The 21,311-nt window shown below is 34.6% G+C and overlaps 2 protein-coding genes across 4 annotated transcripts in view; one reads left to right on the forward strand and one right to left on the reverse strand.

The window, feature by feature from the left end:
• LOC106057274 (phosphonoacetaldehyde hydrolase-like) overlaps positions 1–21,311 on the reverse strand; it is a 284,305-nt gene that overhangs the window by 37,788 nt on the left and 225,206 nt on the right. The window lies entirely within an intron of this gene.
• LOC106057721 (E3 ubiquitin-protein ligase NRDP1-like) lies at positions 292–19,591 on the forward strand. Of its 3 annotated transcripts, XM_056014832.1 has the most exons (10): positions 292–477; positions 1,136–1,346; positions 1,955–2,068; positions 2,604–2,771; positions 3,377–3,508; positions 4,201–4,332; positions 6,628–6,707; positions 7,501–7,742; positions 12,466–12,612; positions 13,963–19,591. In XM_056014832.1, the coding sequence occupies exons 2-9, from the start codon at positions 1,320–1,322 to the stop codon at positions 12,594–12,596; spliced, it is 1,026 nt and encodes a 341-aa protein (XP_055870807.1). In that variant the 5' UTR covers positions 292–477; positions 1,136–1,319; the 3' UTR covers positions 12,597–12,612; positions 13,963–19,591. The 3 variants fall into 3 exon arrangements, with proteins under 3 accessions (XP_055870807.1, XP_055870809.1, XP_055870808.1); XM_056014834.1 differs by lacking the exon at positions 1,136–1,346; XM_056014833.1 differs by lacking the exon at positions 292–477 and having other exon boundaries at positions 1,305–1,346; positions 12,493–12,612.

Below are 21,311 nucleotides of genomic sequence, written 5' to 3' on the forward strand. Positions count from 1 at the left end.
CTTCTAACTAAAGCTACAAATATTAAAATCATATATTCATAGTCTTTACATTGTTGTTGTTTTTTTTCGTAAATATTTGTCAAATAAATAGATCTAGGAAGAACAGTTTTTTTTTTCTTTTGTAACTTTTTATCATTTGTCTGCTTTTAAAACATATATAGATCTATAATAATCGGTCTAGTTATATATACTGTAATATCCATTTAGATTAAATTTGCTCGTTTTGTTTCGGATATCTCTAGCTTTGAAAAACTTTTTATTGCAAGTATAAAAAGTTTTCCATTTCCGAGAATGCGCAATAGTGGCCAGTGACGATAATTTTGCCACAAAACTAAACAAATAGATCTAAATCTAGATCTAGATTGAGATCTGTATCTAGACTCTAGTCTAGACTAGATCTAGGTCTAGAATTCTAGACCTAGTCTAGATTCTAATATAACACATTGTTTTTAATCCATCAATAAAGTCTAGATCTAGGTATGGACAATCTACATTTGAAATGATAGTTGATACATCATCATGATCATACATAATCTAGATCTAGATCTCTCATTCTGACATTCATCATAGATTTAATTATTCTAATTCGTGATATTGATATAGAGCCTAGATTTATAATTATAATCAGTATTTTAAATTTGTTGTATCATGATGATGTCATGAATGATCATTATTAGATTTAGATCATTGATTCATTCTCATGTAAATGACAACAAAATCGAAAATGATTAAATTATAGATCTAATTAGATTATATAATAATATATTATTAATTATTACGATATGATTAGATATAAATAATATTAATATAGATCTATTATATTATTGACTTTATGTTGTTTGTTTTTTTGTTAGTCTACTACTACTAGGACTAGAGTCTAGTCTATGACTTACAAAGTTACTCTACCGTTAGTTACTATTTAACTGTCTAAGTCACTAAGTTAGTTTGAAGACTAAGTCTTACACAGTTACTGTGATTTACATTCAATTTACTGTTACTGTCGACAGTCATTTTGCTAAATGATTATTTACATTTGATTCAAATAACACTGTGATTGTAATTTAATTGTTGATTGATTGTAAAGCCTTGCCTAAACAAAAGACTAAAGTAAAGTTAGTCTCTGTCTTCGATCTAGACTCGATTAGATACTTCGATTTTCCAGTCTCATGGAGAGTGAGCATAAAGGAAGGGTCTTGGATTGGAGATGCCATACACAACAGTAGCAGAAAGAAGGGTGAAAATGCACTGACACCTGGTGATTACAGATGCCCAACCTGTGACTACAGCTGTGTATTAAGGATTGGCCTCTTTAGTCACACATGAAACTGCAAATTACGTCTCCAGAAGTAAATTGCCACAGAATTTAAAGTTTACTGAGTGATTAGAGTAGAGATAATAGATTCTATGTCAAGCCAAGCGTCCAGATTTGGGGTACTAAGGATAATGCTTCTATAGCAGCTGGTTATAGCTGGCCATTGCATTGGATACTAATGTTAACCTTGACCAAAGAAACATTTCTTTTTACTATTCCAACCCTAAATACATTCAGGTCATTACATTCGTAATTTTGACTTCAACTTTGTACATTTCTTTGATTACTTTGTAGTAAAAGTAAAGTCAAAGGGTTTTTGAATCTTTAAACAAAAATTATAAAAAAAAAGACTCATTAAAATCTGTTAATTTTATTCAGGCTGAAAAATAAAAAGATAATACGGCTGTAGGGGTGAACAACTGAGTAGAAGAATACAATAGACTTATATAAAAGACCAAACATCCTCTTTCATTTGGTCTAGCAAGGTCTTATTTATTAGCTTATTAGATTGTATTTTTGTTAAACTTCTTAGAAGTGACCTCTGATATATCAAATTTATGTTTTCACTCACTTTTCATTAGTATATTAAGCAGCCCTATAATCCCCTGAATTAAAAAGAACACATTTTTGTCAACATTTCAGACTCAATTGATCAAGAAGGAAAGGATGGGGTATGAACTTGGAAGATTTGAAGGTGAAGTTGATGAGGAGCTGATCTGTCCTATTTGTAGTTGTGTTTTGGAAGATCCTTTGCAGGTAAAGTTGTCAATTATTCACTGAACTTAAAACAGTGAAACAAATGTTGCTTTAGGCATTAGTCATCTTATAATCTGTTTAATGAGAAACTCCTTTTATCTGTTTAATGAGAAGCTCTCATTATCTGCATAATGAGAAGCTCTTGTCTGTTTAATGAGAAGCTATTATCTGTTTAATGAGAAGCTCTTATTATCTGTTTAATGAGAAGCTATTATGTGTTTAATGAGAAACTGATAGCAACATTTTGAAAACAAATATTTATACTTATTTATTATTAATCCTAATTTTAAAAGTGACAAATAAGAGGCTAAGATATATTTTGTCAAATTCTCATGTGAACTCTTTAAGGTGGGGCACATTGTCTAATAAGGGTGGCAGGATGCTAAATGCTGTCCTCTTCAGAGGAAGAAAGAGAACTGATGCACACCTTTATTACCTTTGACTTCCCTCTCCTGCAGTTGTTCCCCTTTTTTTTTAGTAACTTTTTTACATTTGAGAATAAAATGTTATTTTTGTGTGTGTGTGTGTCTTCTAGTCACCTCAGTGTGAGCACGCCTTTTGTGCTGCATGCATTCACGAGTGGCTCACCCGTCAGCCTACATGCCCAGTTGACCGTAGTGCCATCACTCCGAATCAATTGAAGAGTGTTCCTCGCATACTAAGAAATCTTCTATCTAGACTAACAATAAGCTGTGATAATAAGGTAACCAATCTTTCAAATATTTTAGTTGATTGAATTGAAACTCATTTTAAATCAATAGGCTTAGTTGAGCAGAGGCTACCCAGGCCTGAACAGGTTATTATAGCACAGTACATTTTGGTTTGTACTTTGCACAGTTCAGGTCCTGTTTGGACTCACTGTGATCTCCTGAGGGGAGTAAGGAAACCTCATCTTCTTTTTTAAAGTCCCAGAGTGGCAAGCCACATACTTTGACTTGTATGGAGATATTACCGAAATGCAGTGCTTTTGGAAAGAGAGAATTGAAGCCTCTCAAACCCTCACTCACATTTAGTTAGAGGATAACAAAGCTGCTTAGATTTAAAAAAAACAACTTATTATTATCTGTGGCATTTTATGTCTTAAGAGACCATCTTTTCCCATTGCAACTTCTAAGCCAAATTTATACATATTTTATTTTGTAAAGATTTTTTTTTTTTATATTATGAAACTTGAAAAACAAAATTTTATTATGAAGAAATCTTTAATATTTTTTGTTCTGGTATTAAATCTTGTTCATTAAAGTTAAAATAACACTCATTATTTTTTATATGGACTTAGAATGCTAGTGTTCGGTTTGTTTCTCACAGGCCTTTGGTTGTACTGCTTTAGTCAAGCTAGATGTCCTGGCGTCACATTTACAAGATTGTGAATTTAACCCCAAAAAGCCAGTAGTTTGTGAAAAAGGGTGTGGCTTTGTCGTACCCAAGGATGAAATAAAAGTTTGTTAAATTTTATTTTTTTTTAATTTAGAACTGAAGCTAGTACATTAATTTTGAATTTAATACTATAACAGTAGTTTTTACAAAGCTTATATCTCAACTCACTCTGTCTGTCTGTATGGTTAAAAAGTTTGTATGTTATTTCTCCCACACCCAATCTCAGATTAAGCTGAAATTTTGCACAATTATTTCTTTTACCAGACAACACTAGAATCAATAATAAAAAAAAATAGCTAATTAACTATTGGTAAATAATTATTTGTTTTTTTATCTTGAACAAGGGAAAGAAATTGTACTCGACAGACGTGGTGGTATAAGTTGAGGACTCTTGAGCCCTGAGTGACCATTTTTTTATGCATGTTTAAAAAAACGATCATATAAACATTTACTAGATACCTCCTTCTTCCCTCCCCCTTTCACAACTGGTCCAGACAAGTGATGGGGTCATAATGCATTGAGAAAGTTAAAAGCTAAATAAAAACAATTGGTAAAAATATTTCTTATCGCACAGATTTATTATGTGTAAGTCAATCATACATACAATCACATGACTGATCCAAACTAATTGATACAATTACACTTAATATTAGCTTTGTTTTTTTTTTAAAGTATTTTTTATGTTTTTTATATAGACTTCATGCTCTAAATGTTATTTCTGTTTCTAACCTATTTTACTTGTGGGATATCTGAAGGATCATAACTGTGTGAGAGAGTTGCGCACCATGATGTCACAGTTGCAGCAAAAGTTAACTGAGCTACAGACAGAGAGCATGGAACAAAAAATTCAGCTTAGAGAGCAGAAGAGAGAGATTCAAGGTTTAAATGTAAGCTACGAATGCGTTAAAGAACTACAACTTGCCTTGTTTATATTTTCTTGACCTAGCATCTTTGTCATTATCCATAAGTAATTGTTTTGCCTAAGCAAAAAAGCATTAGTCTACTAAGTTAAAAATCTAAATTTAATTTATTACTGTACTTAGAATTTTCGGAAACTCCTGAGTTTGTTAATATGGAAATTCATCTTAATTAGCTTTATAGACTTTCAGTGGCTAAATGGCATAAGCTGCTTGTCTACCAAACAAAGAGGCTAGAGTTAGAATCTCGATGTAGAACAAGAACTTTTCATTGAGATTTGACTCGAGCTGAGTTGTGTTTGCTGAGCCCCCAACGGCAGCATGATGGAAACCTTCTCCCAATTATCTCCTTCCCCAACTCCACAAAAGAAATTGAACCTGAGCTGCACACAGATCATACTAACCAAAGAGGCTGTAGACAAAAAGTAGTTTAAAAAATAGAAACTTTCCTTTCTCTTTTGTTTTTCACTGTCAGTATTTTTTTATACTTGGTCGTTGGGAGTGTATCTCCAAATAGCTATTACCATTGTAGGCGTATTATATTCTCAATGTAGAGCTTGAAATAAACTTGAACAGACTCCTTTTCAAACAAAATCAATGTAACTTTTATTTATACACAGCTTTCAACTTCAGTATAGATGTATGTAGATACGCAAATAAAAAATGATACTTTAAACAAAATCCAACTCACTAAAAAATACGGTCTCTTTCTCTCACATGTCTTTCTCTCACTCTTTCTCTTCACATGTCTTTCTCTCACGTGTCTTTCTCTCAAGAGTCTTTCCTTCACATGTCTTTCTCTTCACATGTCTTTCTCTCACATGTCTTTCTCTCACATGTCTTTCTCTCACTCTTTCTCTTCACATGTCTTTCTCTTCACATGTCTTTCTCTCACATGTCTTTCTCTCACTCTTTCTCTTCACATGTCTTTCTCTTCACATGTCTTTCTCTCACGTGTCTTTCTCTTCACATGTCTTTCTCTCACATGTCTTTCTCTTCACATGTCTTTCTCTTCACATGTCTTTCTCTTCACATGTCTTTCTCTTCACATGTCTCTCTCTCACGTGTCTTTCTCTTCACATGTCTTTCTCTTCACATGTCTTTCTCTTCACATGTCTTTCTCTTCACATGTCTTTCTCTCACATGTCTTTCTCTTCACATGTCTTTCTCTTCATATGTCTTTCTCTCACATGTCTTTCTCTCACATGTCTTTCTCTCACATGTCTTTCTCTTCACATGTCTTTCTCTTCACATGTCTTTCTCTCACATGTCTTTCTCTTCACATGTCTTTCTCTCAAGAGTCTTTCCTTCACATGTCTTTCTCTTACATGTCTTTCTCTTCACATGTCTTTCTCTCACATGTCTTTCTCTCACATGTCTTTCTCTCACGTGTCTTTTCCTCACTTGTCTTTCCCTCACGTGTCTTTCCCTCACGTGTCTTTCTCTCAAGTGTCTTTCCCTCATTTGTCTTTCCCTCATGTGTCTTTCTTTCACATGTCTTTCTCTCACATGTCTTTCCCTCATGTGTCTTTCTCTCACATGTCTTTCCCTCATGTGTCTTTCCCTCATGTGTCTTTCTCTCACATGTCTCTTGGTTGTTCTCCTCTTTTGAACATTCGCACCAGTATTTATTAAATTGAACTACGACTGACCACCTCATCATTTCATCAGAATCTGCACAACCAAACCATCACCCCACCTTTACTCAGGGCCAGCCTTAGGCCACTGCAACCTATGCGGTCGCAGTGGGCCCTGCGCTTTCATAGGCCCCGCACTAATTCTAAGTGTAAATTATTAAATTAAACCATTATAACTTTTTATATAATAACAGGGTTTCCACGACCTCCTGATTTTCCAGGGCCTCCAGGAAATCTCCTCAAAAGGCAAAATATACGAAAAAGTCCTGAGAATCTTCTGAAATTATTAAAATCTTCTGAAAAATAGACAAAATTGTCAGTTTGGGATGCTAATAAATAAAAATAGCATTGCGAGCTTACATTAAATAAAAATTTATTTCTAAGACAAAAGTATTTTCAAATTTAAAAATTCATTATTTTGATATTATGCTTATCCCTACCTAGACTAGGCCCCGGGCAATCCGTTTCGCATAGGGCCCTGCAATAGCTAGGACCGGCGCTGCCTTTACTCATGGTTACATCAGAAACACCCTCTCACGGTCCATAACAACCATGTAATAGGTTTGTTTTGTATTAATCTTGAGAAGCTGGTGGATTTTATAATGTTCTCTATGACTATTGATTACAGGATGCTCTTCGTGCTGTGAGAATAATGAACCCAAGGGTAAGAGAGATTCAAACCACAATGGAAAATGAGGATTTAACAAGGTTGTTGTTATTGTCTTGTTCTTTTATATGTAATGTGGGGAAAATAGTATTAAGCTTAGTCTAGAATTACCTCAAATAAAGCTTACAAACGTGAATAAATTGAAAAAATAATTAATGTTATGGTAAAATGATTTTTATAAATAACCCTGAGTGCTTGTAGATCATTGTGTACACCTGTTTGTTTTTTTTTGTTTTTTTTTAAATCTATTAATATAATGATTTTTAAGCATTAGATTCTGTGTAATAATCTCTTGATGCATTTAATAAATAAGGTAAAAAAACATGCAATCAGTTCAGTTTGAATTTTAACCTATGGCCTGGGTAATAAAAAAAGCATACAATTGTTGTTTTATTTTATGGTTATAATTTTGCTTTTTCTGAGAACTTAAACAGAGATTTTATGATAAGCAGTCTGAAAATTTGATACAATCCTCAATTATTAAATTTAATGGAAAAGATTAGTCAGTATTGAACATTAATGCTTTTGTTCTTTTTTTTTTTGGTCAGGTGTAATTGAAAATGCAACATTAAAGTTAATGATGGAAGAGTACTCTTTCTTTTTTAAGTGCTCTTTTTTTATATCTCATTTTTGACCCCTTTACTGAAAAAAAAAAAAATTCAATGTTCAAGATCTTTTAAAAACATTTTATTTTATTATTTTATATTTTATTTTGGTTTGAATTCTGGTTGAAAAGAAAAGATATGCTAATAAACTTAGAGAAATTCAGTTTTGTGTTAAGAATGTAAATCATTTTATTACTATATATTACTGAATGCTTTGATTTTTGAACAGATGGGTCAACAGTTTGCAGCCTGCAAGAGTGACCCGCTGGGGTGGCATGATTTCAACACCAGATGCTGTTCTGCAAGCTGTGATTAAGAGAGCTCTGGTAGAGAGCGGCAGTCCTTCACATGTCGTGGCTGAGCTTATGGAGAATGCCCATGAGAGAAGGTGGCCAACTGGGCTTAGCACATTAGAAACTAGGCAGCTCAACAGACGGCAATATGAAAACTATGTTACCAAAAGAATTCCTGGTTAGAATTTCATTTCTTTTAAAATATTTCTTTCTAATAGCAATGATTTTATCTGTATGAGTTATTTTTTACTAGCTTTAGTTATTTCAGTCATGAAAGATAACAAACTAACTAGCCTTAGTGGTTAGGGTGTTTACAGGTAATTTGATATTTTCACTGTTGTTTCAAAACTATGATATGGAGTGATCGTTAAATGAACTTGTGTGTTACCCGTGCTTGTAATCGTGCTAGTATTTGTAATCGTGTTCGCATTATCGTAGTCTGTGAATCGTGACCAGTCTGTACTGTGTTATTGTGTGTATCAGTCGTGTTTTATTGAAATAAAGCCTTGTTTCTAAGGTTATGAATTGACTTAGTATATTACAATTTATTTCAATACTACCATTCTTAAATGGACAAGTTTTTGCGTCCCAATAGACTGGATGCTGATCCTAGTTCAACTAATGCTTCAGTTACATGGAAACATTGGATTTCTTGTTTTGACAGATTCGCAATGAAGGTAGGGGCTAGTGAAAGCGAACAGTTTGACCTGCTATGCAACTTTGTGTCTCCATCCTTATATCAGTATATTTCTACCTGTTCTAAATACTCAGAAGCAAAATCTATTCTTGAGAATTTATTTGTGAAGGCCCCTAATGAAACATTGGCCAGACATTTGCTTGCAACTTGCAAACAAGAAGTCGATCAAAGTCTTGATCAATTTGTACACAAGCTGAGAGTGATGGCCAGAGATTGTCAGTTCCGAGCTGTCAGTGCTGACAAAAATGAAGAGGACGCCATTCGTGATGCCTTTGTTAGCGGCATGCGTTCGAGTGTAATTAGACAGAGGCTACTTGAGAAAAGATCCCTTGACTTGAAAATGGCGTTAGATATTGCCAAGACACTCGACATGGCCCAAAAAGAATCCAGTTCGTTTAGTATTCCTTCTCAATTGGTAGAGTCATCTCTTTCGTCATCGGCAATCTCAACCGAAGAAATGGTGGACTCAGAAACAATCGCAACAGTGAATACTAAATGTTTCTTTTGCGGAGGTAGTCGGCATCTCAGAGCGAAATGCCCTGCCAAAGACTGCATGTGTCATTCGTGCGGGAAAAATGGACATTTTTCGAAGGTTTGCAGGTCTCGCAACACTCCTATAACCAAAACAAAAGTCAAGACATCTAGCCACGAGATTAAAAGACAATCTTGTAAAGATTGTAGCTGCATTAAGGACTCTACACATCTAACATCACTAATTGCTACTTCGTCGGTACCTGGTTTAACTAAATCAACAGTACACATCTCTGTAAATGGCGTGAACCTAAAAGCCCTAATTGATACAGGTAGCGGGGAAAGCTACATTTCTTCAAACATACCAAGAGAGTACGATTGGTCAGTGACACGTTCAAAGCACAAAATTTCTATGGCGTCATCTCAACTGTCAAGCGTCACAAGAGGCCACATGCTTGCATCGCTAAAATACAAAGGGGAAGTTTACAATCAATTCAAACTTTCGTTACTAGATGAACTTTGCACTGATGTAGTGCTTGGGTTAGATTTCCTCGCATTACACAAAGAACTGATAATTCCATTCAACGGTGGTCGACCTGCATTTCATGTTTGCTCGCTCAATGCTGTGAAGGTAGAGGCACCACAATTGTTTGCAAATTTATCCCCTGATTGCAGACCTATTGCTACTAAATCTCGTCGTTACTCCTTCCAAGACACACAATTTATTAAAGCTGAAGTTGAAAAATTGATACGAAACGGTATCATTGAACCTTCCAAATCACCTTGGAGAGCTCAAGTCCTTGTCACGACCAATGAGAGGCACAAAAAGCGAATGGTCGTTGATTATAGCCAAACTATAAATAGATTTACTTACCTGGACGCTTACCCCATGCCTAGAGTGGATGAAATGGTGGAGAAAATTTCCAGGTATGAAATCTTTAGCACATTGGATCTGGAGAGTGCTTATCACCAAATACCTATCCAACAGAGCGAAAAGAAATACACAGCATTCGAAGCTTGTGGTAAACTCTACCAGTTTTGCAGAATACCCTTTGGGGTCACTAACGGTGTAGCTTGCTTCCAGAAAACCATAGACACTATTATAGAAAAAGAAAAGTTGTCTGACACGTTTGCCTATGTCGACAATGTAACAATATGTGGTACAGATGTAGACTCCCATAACAAAAATCTGTTGCATTTTCAGAAGGTAGCTCTGGAATACGGAATAACTTTCAACGAAAGTAAAAGTGTATTTGCTACTAAGAAGGTAAAGCTGCTTGGATATGAAATATCCAAAGGGCATTTGAAGCCGGACCCTGATAGATTTCAAGCTCTGCGAGATTTGCCACCTCCAAAAGATCTGAAGTCTCAGAAAAGGATTGTAGGACTTTTGGCATATTATGCTCACTGGATACCAAATTTCTCCGACAAAATGTATCCTATAATGAAAAATCTAATTTTTCCTGTACCTACAGAAGTAAAAACAGCGTTGGAAGACTTGAAAGAAGAATTGCAGAAAGCAGCAATTTTCACCATAAAGTATGACCATCCTCTAATTGTGGAAACTGACGCTTCCGACATCGCAGTAGCTGCCACTTTAAATCAGGATGGAAGACCTATTGCATTCTTCTCTAGAACTCTTTCACCTAGTGAAAGGCATCAATCTGCCATAGAGAAAGAAGCAACTGCAATAATTGAAGCTATACGCAAATGGAAGCATTATTTGTGTGGCAATTATTTTACCCTTATTACGGACCAGCGGTCTATTTCATACATATTTAAAGACACTCATGACAAGAAAATTAAAAACGATAAGATACAAAGGTGGAAATTGGAACTGGCAAGCTTCAAGTTTGATATACAGTATAGACCTAGGAACGCCAACACAGCAGCAGACACCTTGTCTAGAGGGCACTGTGCAACCATGACGAAACAAAGTAGCCTGAAGACGTACCATGACTACCTGTGTCATCCAGGTGTCACTAGACTTCTACATTATGTCAGGTCAAAGAACTTACCCTTCTCGGTTGAAGAGGTCAGGCAGACCATTCAACAATGCAGAACCTGCAATAGAATTAAACCGCAATTCTATAAGGAATTTGCAGGTACGCTCATCAAGGCCACACAGCCGTTTGAAAGAATAAGTGTTGACTTTAAAGGTCCTTTGCCATCAGCTACTCGCAACAAGTACTTGTTAACAATGATTGACGAATATTCGCGGTTTCCATTCGCTTTTCCCTGTCCTGATATGACATCTAAGACAGTAATAAAGTGCTTCGACCAGTTATTTTTCCTCTTTGGAACACCCAGTTACATCCACTCTGATCGTGGCTCATCATTTATGTCCACAGAAACTACAGAATATCTACATTCTAAGGGCATAGCCACTAGCAGGACAACGCCCTATAACGCAAAAGGAAATGGTCAAATAGAAAAGCTGAATAAAACATTGTGGCAGGCTATTTTATTAGCATTGGACTCAGGGAAGTTGGAACTATCACAGTGGGAATCTGTGTTGCCCCAGGCACTTCACTCCATTCGATCATTACTGTGTACTTCTACTAATGAAACTCCACACGAACGGATCTTCAAATTCAACAGAAGATCGCCAACGGGAACATCCTTGCCTACTTGGCTACAGAACCCAGGCAAAGTATTACTAAAATCACCTGTGAGATCTTCAAAATTTGACCCATTGGTACAAGAGGTTGAACTTATTAGCTGCAACCCACAGTACGCCCATATACGATTTCCAAATGGCCGGGAGGAGACAGTGTCGCTTAGGCAGCTGGCGCCGAAGGAAAGTTCCACGAACGACTATTTCGAACCAGAGAACGGTATTCTGCCTCAAGAGGTCGGTGACTCTTTGGATCTCTCACCAGGGAGTCGCTACGTGCCTGAAACTGTCAGTAATTCACAGAGTCCCACCCCAATGATGTACAACCAGCCAGAAGTCATCAGTGACTCACAGGGAAGCCACCCAATGCCAGAGGCCAATATTGACTCGAGTCCCGTACAGGACAGTTACGACTTGCAAGGAGAAAAGTCTACGCCAGAGATACCTCCGGATCCTTCCCTTCATACGCATGGCTATAACCTAAGACCCAGAAAGAAATGAAGGAGGGGTGAATGGAGTGATCGTTAAATGAACTTGTGTGTTACCCGTGCTTGTAATCGTGCTAGTATTTGTAATCGTGTTCGCATTATCGTAGTCTGTGAATCGTGACCAGTCTGTACTGTGTTATTGTGTGTATCAGTCGTGTTTTATTGAAATAAAGCCTTGTTTCTAAGGTTATGAATTGACTTAGTATATTACATGATATATAATTTTGTGTCTTTGTAATATGGTTTCTTCACTTATGTCTCAAGGATGTTGAGATTTTAAGGTTTTATTATGTAGCAGCTAGTTAAATTTTTTTGTTAGGCCCTAATAGGCTCAATTTATTTAAAAGTTTACAGTTGTTAGTACCCATAACAAATATTTATTTTTAAATGTGTGTAATTTATTTCTTTGAAATAAAAAACAAAAAAGCAAGGATGCTTTGATGTTATCAGCTTTCAAACAAATTCTTATCCTAGGACAACATTAGAGAAACTGTACATTTGTTATTTTCTTAAATGAAACAATGTTTTCCAAAGTGGTTAAATTGGCTAGAGATAAGAATAATCAAGCTGATAGCTGAAGTCGCGTCTGCTAACTGAGCAGAAGTGAGACAAGCCCACTCTCTATTAGGTTTTGATGAGTTCATTTGTACTTCAGGGAAGCAAGCTGTGGTGGTGATGTACTGTGAGAACCAGCACATGCCAGAAGACCTCATCATAGAGCCTGGGCTAGTCATGATATTTGCTCATGGGGTGGAGTGATCTGCTCAAATCCAAGGTATAGCATCCTTTCACTTAAACACTTTAAAATGCCAAGATTAGTTCAGGCTTAGTTATAGTAGTTGAAGGCATCAAGTGATTAGTATCAAGTAAAATTGGAAAAAAGTTTTTTTGTATTTAAACATATTTGTTGAAGTGACTAGATCTAGTAAGATTGGAAAAGTTTTTTGTGATTTATCAAAGAATCCATATTTGCTAGAGTGATCGATGCATGCAAATTACATATTTAAAGGCAGCACTAGGGGACCAAATTTTTTAATGAGACTAAATGGTGAATTAAATTTGGCAAAATAAGGAACAGTCCTGCCCAGAGCATGAACCACTGACCCACCAATTTGACACCCAGTACCAAGCTAACAAACCACTAGACCATTTGCTAGAAGGATGCATATTTAAAAAGCATTATTTGAAAAGTGCTGCTTATCCTATCAAGGTGTGATTATGCTTTATTGAGTTGTTGAGTTGTGACTATTTGAATACTGTTTTGAAAATGTGTCCCTGTCTTGTGTGTGCTTGTTAACTTCAATGTGAACTTTCATAGAGATTGTTCTAATTTTGCTAGGTATTTTATCTTCTCAAAAACATCTGGCATGTTTCAAACTGAAATATACCATTTACAAAAAGTACCAATTTCATCATCAAATTTTTTTTTTGGTCATATTGTTCTGGTTCACATTTTGTAATTTTATTTGTTGATGTAGCAGAATGGTCAAACCCCTCAACTCAAGAAAACATTAAGAAACTGGAACAGATACAAAATAGAACAGTGAGATTCATAACGAAATTCACATTTGACTAGAGTAACACTTTAAGTGAAATCACTAAATTTAGAAAGCCTTAAGGATAGAAGACTTAAAAGTTAAGTAGCAATTATACATTAAACACTGAAACATAATCTTCAAATACAAAAACAAAACCTAATAAATACTCAGAAAGACACAAAGATAAGGGCACATTCCTCGTTCCATATGCTAGACATATTTGTACAAAGGCTCCTTCTTCCCTAGTGCTATTAGAGCATGGAATGAGTTGTCTGAGCCAGCCAGGAAAACCAATGATTTGGCAGAATTAAAGTCATTGATTGACATGCATGACTAGTTGCATGACGCGTAGGACGTAATCATCTTTATTTTTGAAGGAAAATTTGTATTTTATAAGATAGAATTATATTTCATATTTTAGATTCTTGTTGCAAATATTTACTCACTAAATCTTCTGGTGAAGATATTTGTTTTTCCTACACAATCTTATTTTATTTATTTTTTTAGTAATGAGTTAAACATAGTATTTAATAAGATAGATTTCAAATAGTTGCTGTTCAATCAATTAATTTTTTTTCCTTCTCCAGAATGATGCGCTAACACCTAGTCAGTGAAAGAAAGGGTTATCTAAAAACTTAGGAGGAAACTATGAACTCTGTTGCCATGGCGATCTTCTGCATTTGCTGTTACAATGTATTTATTTTTTTGTGTGTAACATTTCCAAACATGGTGATGCCTGGGGCCACTAGCTACATTTATCAGGACAATGTTATAATATACATTCTCATTGGCTTCATAGTGAAGGGTTATATTTAAACATTTCTTAATGATGGATACACATCAGATATTCATGAATATGGATGTATAAAAGTCTATAAGGATAGAAAAGATTAAGGAACACAGACATATAAAGAAAAAAAAGGAAATTTGAATTATAAGGATTTGTGATGTATATATATATATATATCAAGTCTCAAGTCAAATGCAGAACAAATATTTCAGTTTTTCTATTCGACCAACTTGCCTTGACCAAATTTTGGCTTTCAGTCACAATAGATTATCACAGGAATGTGGATGCATATCAAGACATTGCTAATTGTTAATATTGTACATTTTACAACAGTTTTTTTACATTGAATTTGTCTTCTGGCACTTCAATAAGGGTTTTCAGTCTGCTACCAGCACTGTTTTTTTTTCTCTTTTGTTTTCTATTGTTAACAGTAGAAGTTCTGTGTGGGTTTGTGTGTAAATATTGGATATGCCTTGTATCCTATTAATTGAATAGCATTTGTCTTACAAAAATATGAATTCAATTTTTTTCCCCCATTACTTATGAATTGAAAAAGTTTTTCTGTTGTATCAAAGGCTTTTGTAACAATTTTTTTTCTTACCTTTTTTTAGATCATCCTAAAAATAAAAGTTGGCTTAAATACTGCTCCCTTGAAGTAAAATTAAAAAAAACTGCCTTTTTTTTTTTTCTAGGAGCGTCTCATGACCCCCCAAAAAATTAATCAATATGTGTATATAAAGGGTTTAGCACAATAAACTAATTTATTGAATTTCTGAGTTTTTAAACTTACCCACATGGCAGTGAGTTTTATTCTTAATTTTTTTTTTCATGTTGTTCTCATCAGCTTGCTTCAAGAAGTATGTTATTGAGGATATATCTCCTACAGGTTTGAAAAGAGTGTTGTGTTTTCCTACTAAGATTGTTCAGAATTTAGCTACCTGTTGCAGGCTGTTTCTAAGGGGAGGAACTTAATCTGATTTCATTGATAGTGTGAACATGCCCTGCTTAAGTGATAATGGCTGTGTCTTTGATTCTGAAGGTAAAAGATGCGTGCAGTGTTTCACATGACTATTCAGACCCAGTTGCGACCTGCATATTTTCCCACGCTTGTGCAGACAAAGCCATTATCCTTTGGTGGTCTATTTAAGTTTTCTTTTTATCTTCTGTGCCTGTCTTCAATAATGGCTTTTCTTTGAGTCTCAAATATTTGCCCTGCAGCCTTTGTGGGAGCGCTCCATCTTTCTATGTCATAGGCCGTCTGCTGCCAGCTACTTTCCTCTATGCCAGTGAGGGTCAAATGGCGATCGAGTTAATTTTTAAGCACTTATTGGGGGCACCTCTGTTACTCCATCCTCCTTTAAGCTTACCACCTTTGGCTCTTATGCAGGATAAGTTACAGTAGTTTAATAAGTTCATCTTTCAATATTTCAATGTCTTTCCAAAGTTTTCCAAAGTTTCCTTAGAAGTTACTTCATACAAATCACAATACATTGTATTACGTCCTTCTGAAACCTATGTTGTTATGCTCAGAATCATATAACTTTTATTTGATCCTAAACATAAATAGGACAATTCACTTAATGGGTTGATAACATGGTCAATGAGTTAATAGATATACTAATTGTCACAATTTAGTAGGTTGTAGAGAGTAATTAATATCAATGTCATATTTATTTTTTAAAAATGTTCTAATTAAATCTCTCAAGCTAGACATTATATTTACTCTTTTGAAGTGTTTATTTTTAGGTCTCAAATATGGTCACAAAAGATAAGGAATAGGAACTAATGGACACATATGCATTGAAAAGATTTTTTGTTAATATGAATCTTAATTTTATTTACCCTAAAAAAATTTCTCCAAAATTTAAATTGCTGAAAAAAAAAGTTTCGTTGTCACAAAATACGTGACCCTCTGGTGACTTAGGGGAGGGGTGGGGGTTCCTAACTTGAAAATTCCCCAGGCCCCCACCTGAGGGAGGCCCCCAAACGAGTGTCCAAAATTTGTTTTGACATTAAATATTATGCCATTATCTCATGTTATAATGTAGAATGTCAAAATGCAGGGGCACTAAAGAGGTCAAGGCTATGCCACTGTGACTCTCCTTGCCCTTAGGTCAGCAGAAGTTTATCACTTTGTTGCAGAAATGACATAATCTGTTTTGGGCATTGCCTTACTAATTCTCCTTTCTGCAAAGAAGAGTTTCATGTTCTGTAGATCAGATTTGTGAGACATGCAAAATTTATAAACTCTGAACATTGTCTAGTTAGTGCCAGGCCTGTTTTTAGTTTATGCTTTATGGTGTTATGGGGTGTACGCCTGCCTTCTTTAAATTATAAATGTTAGTATGGATAATCTTGTTAATATAGACCTTTGGTCATCATATTACATGTGATAACAATGGATGCATATATTTACATAATACCTAACCACTATTTATGTTAGGCTAGATTTATGATGCCATTTTACATATTATTCATTAGCTCATATATATTTCAAAAGTAATGTTAAAATAAAACCAATTTTAAGATTGAAAAAAAAAACAACCTCTAAATTATCAATTTTGTTACAAACTATTTTTCGAAATTTGACAAAGAACTGGTTCCTTGCTAGTGACCAAGAATTTGAAGAACAAAATATATCAGGTTTCATACTTCCATTGCATCCTATTATCTGTAGTAAATATAATGTCCATTTGCTTGAAAATAATGTTTAAAAAGAGCCTGTCTGTGAGATGAGTTGAAACAAGTGTGTGCTAGTCTGGTCATTAAAGTAGTAGCCACCTACAAGTCTGCCCTTCACAGGGAGGTAACTTGCTGACCTTTTGTGTCTTTCTATTTATTTATACTTGTGATGATTTGTCTACTTGTTTGTTTTTTTTGTCGTACCGGTATATGTATAAAACATTACAGCGGTAGTCTTAGGGACCTTTACTTATCTACACTGTATACAATCAAACCTACACAGGGTTAATGTGAAACAACAATATATTTGTGTATTTATTATCTCAGTTTACATGTAATAAATTTCACTGGTATGTAAAAAATTCTTTTTTTTATATATAGCAAATGATTTCCTCCCATCTTTGTGAAGTTTTGATTACATTCTGACTTGAAACATATCCATTTTTTTTTCTAAGTCTTTTTATAGTGAACTTTTAAAAAAGATAATTCAAGCAATGTTATATTGCTTGCAGTTTAAATACAATTTTTTTTGTTATTATGTGCCTGCCATTACTTTCTGCGATGTTTTATAGATTGACTTACATCAGTGTTGCCCAAACTGTGACCCTGGGGTCTTATCTAGCCTTTCAAAGCTTCCCCTCACACAATGTTTAATGAAGCTGCAAAAAATTGGTTTGATTGGATTCATTGTTAGATGTGGCCTGTGAGGTGTTGAAAGGTTATTTAGCCTTTAGGCCGTAAACAGTTGGGCAACACTGAGTTGCATGACATTGCCATTGAATCCTTATAGCTGTGAACCTCAGGCCAGGAGCTGGACTGACCACACAAAAGATTTTACATGCATGTGAAGCTTGGGGACATTCTCACATGACAAAATTATTCTAAGAAAAGATGTTTTTAATGAATAGGAATTTAAAAAGACTTTTAGGATTGCATTATTAAAAAAAAAATCTTGTTTTTTTATTTAATTTAAGAGGGAAGGGAATAATTTCATCTTTCCAACCTCCAAAAATGATCAGCGTCTAAACCTGAGACATTCAGCTTTAAGTTTCACTCCTCTGTCACAAACTTGACCTTGCTACAAAGTTTGATTTAAATAATAAGTAATTTTCTTTATTTCAAACTCAATCATTATTTTCTTATGATGCCTTTTAGATTTTTAAAAATTTGCTTTTGTGTGTGGCATACAATAATGTTTTATATGGTTGTCGATATCAATACTTACGAAACTTGTGTTTGCCTTAAAAAATTATTTTTTTTGGCTCTTCAGATCTGTGAAACTAAATGAAGTGAACTTTTTTTTTTTTTAACTTCTGCCCTGCCAGTGGGGCTTAACGTTTGTGGTGGCTCAGTGATATAGTCTAGCTGTGAAGTTACTTGCTCTCTGTTTGTTAGGCCTGTGTGTACTGTGTGTGGTGGCTCAGTGATATAGTCTAGCTGTGAAGTTACTTGCTCTCTGTTTGTTAGGCCTGTGTGTACTGTGTGTGGTGGCTGGCCTTATTGTTGCATGGTCCCTATTAGTACATAGAACTAGGATTATAAAAGTGATTCCTTCCCCATGAAGGCTACAGTTTCAGAGTTTCTGACCATAATTTTGATCCATCAAATTCAATAGAGTATATTACTTGATTTTTTGCAGCCTTCATGTTACATCTATGATCATAATACTATTAGTTGAAATATTTAAACTACTGTTTCCCTAATGAGATGTTATAGACAATAGAAAATCTGAAATAAACCTAAATTTTTTTATGAATTACCTCCCTTTGTCCATTATTCTCTCAAACTTGTTCCTTACATACTATGTGACATGTTTTCTTTATTCTTTTTAAATGATGCTATTTATATGTACTGTCTTAGTGTATTCTAAAAGAACTGTTCTGATGTATGAATACAACTTTAATTGAAAGTTATGACTAAAGTATTGCTAATTACTATTTGAATCAACCTTTAGAATGATATTCAATTTTAAGTTATTTCATCAATTTTTTTAAAGATTCTTTTCCAAATTATCAAAATGCAAAGCACATTTCAAGATGAGTGTGTTTTCATTGTAACTGAATAAGTACTTGGTATGACTTTGTATCAGCTTATGCACTTTGGAGCTGACACTCAGTCTAAAAGTGTGTTCTCAACTCATGGGTGAACCCTGGGTGAGTTTTTTATTTTAATAAAGGATGACAATCATTCCAATAGAACTGTCATAGTAGAGAATTTGTTACAGAAACGGGCTTGACATCATCCCTGATGTCTTTTCATATTTAGGTTGGGTTCTTAATGTTATCTGTAAGTTATTTTCAAAGCTGAATGCTTGTTTCAATTTTGTCCATTTTCTTCATTTGTTTAGTGAAATTCCTGAGGCCAAATCTAGCCAACCACAACATTTTAAACACGTCCTGAGGCCAAATCTAGCCAACCACAACAACATTTTAAATAAGTTGTGTCGATGAATGAATGTTTAGGACTATATTTAGTTTCTCCATCTATTGTATGTGCATCAATGCTCTCTCTGAGTGTTACATTGTTTCACCATTAGCTCCACGCTGCCTCTCAACATAGTAAGGTTTTGTATTCAACATGTTAATTTATTTCTTGCTGGGAATGAGTGAAAGCTATGCCCATATAGTAGAGCAGGCTGTGAATTTGTGAGGATGAAGCTAATGTCTGGTGGCTATGTGGTTGATAGGTGATGATGATGTATGTTGGTAGCTGAGTAAACTGCAGATTAAAACATGTGCTTTTTATGTGTGAGTTTTCAAATCATTTCAATTGTGTCTTTTGTTTTTTTTAGATTTTGTTTTTTTTTTACCTTTTTAAATTTTCCCTTGTGATATTTGTGCAAGAATTATTATTATGATAATATTCAGAAGTTACTAGTAGTTAGAGTATTGTCAATGTAGAACCTTCATTCTACTGAACTTATTAACAATGTAGAACTTTCACTCTACTGACTCAATGTAAAATCTTCATTTTACTGACTCAATGTAGAACCTTCATTCTACTGAACTTATTAACAATGTAGAACCTTTATTCTTCTGACTCAATGTAGAACCTTCATTCTACTGACTCAATGTAGAACCTTCATTCTACTGACTCATTGTAGAACCTTCATTCTACTGGCTCAATGTAGAACCTTCATTCTACTGGCTCAATGTAGAACCTTCATTCTACTGACTCAATGTAGAACCTTCATTCTACTGACTCAATGTAGAACCTTCATTCTACTGACTCATTGTAGAACCTTCATTCTACTGGCTCAATGTAGAACCTTCATTCTACTGGCTAAATGTAGAACCTTCATTCTACTGGCTCAATGTAGAACCTTCATTCTACTGGCTCAATGTAGAACCTTCATTCTACTGGCTCAATGTAGAACCTTCATTCTACTAACTCAATGTAGAACCTTCATTCTACTGGCTCAATGTAGAAACTTCATTCTACTGGCTCAATGTAGAAACTTCATTCTACTGGCTCAATGTAGAAACTTCATTCTACTGACTCAATGTAGAACCTTCATTCTACTGACTATGTATAACTAAAAATTTCATTCTATTGCACTTATTACCAATGTAGAACTTTGCTAACGTAGAACATTTATTCGACGGATCTTATTGCCAATGGCGATAGAACCTTTGTTCGGGTGAACTCCATGACAGATAAGCGTAGAACCAATATGTTGCTTTTACGTTAATCTGACTCACGCCTTTCTTCATGAGTCTCAGTTAGATGCTAGTCTCAGTTAGATGCTAGTCTCAGTTAGATGCTAGTCTCAGTTAGAGACTAATGTTATAATAGGAAACAAGGAAACCATGGAACATAAAGCATATAATAGGAAACAAGGAAACCATGGAACATAAAGCATATAATAGGAAACAAGGAAACCATGGAACATAAAGCATATAATTGGAAACAAGGAAACCATGGAACATAAAGCATATAATTGGAAACAAGGAAACCATGGAACATAAAGCATATAATAGGAAACAAGGAAACCATGGAACATAAAGCATATAATAGGAAACCATGGAACATAAAGCATATATAGGAAACAAGGAAACCATGGAACATAAAGCATATAATAGGAAACAAGGAAACCATGGAACATAAAGCATATAATAGGAAACAAGGAAACCATGGAACATAAAGCATATATAGGAAACCATGGAACATAAAGCATATAATAGGAAACAAGGAAACCATGGAACATAAAGCATATAATAGGAAACAAGGAAACCATGGAACATAAAGCATATAATAGGAAACCATGGAACATAAAGCATATAATAGGAAACCATGGAACATAAAGCATATAATAGGAAACAAGGAAACCATGGAACATAAAGCATATAATAGGAAACCATGGAACATAAAGCATATAATAGGAAACAAGAAAACCATGGAACATAAAGCATATAATAGGAAACCATGGAACAAAAAGCATATAATAGGAAACATGGAAACCAT

The sequence above is a fragment of the Biomphalaria glabrata genome, chromosome 16 (assembly GCF_947242115.1).
Source record: "Biomphalaria glabrata chromosome 16, xgBioGlab47.1, whole genome shotgun sequence".
NCBI lineage: Eukaryota > Metazoa > Mollusca > Gastropoda > Planorbidae > Biomphalaria > Biomphalaria glabrata.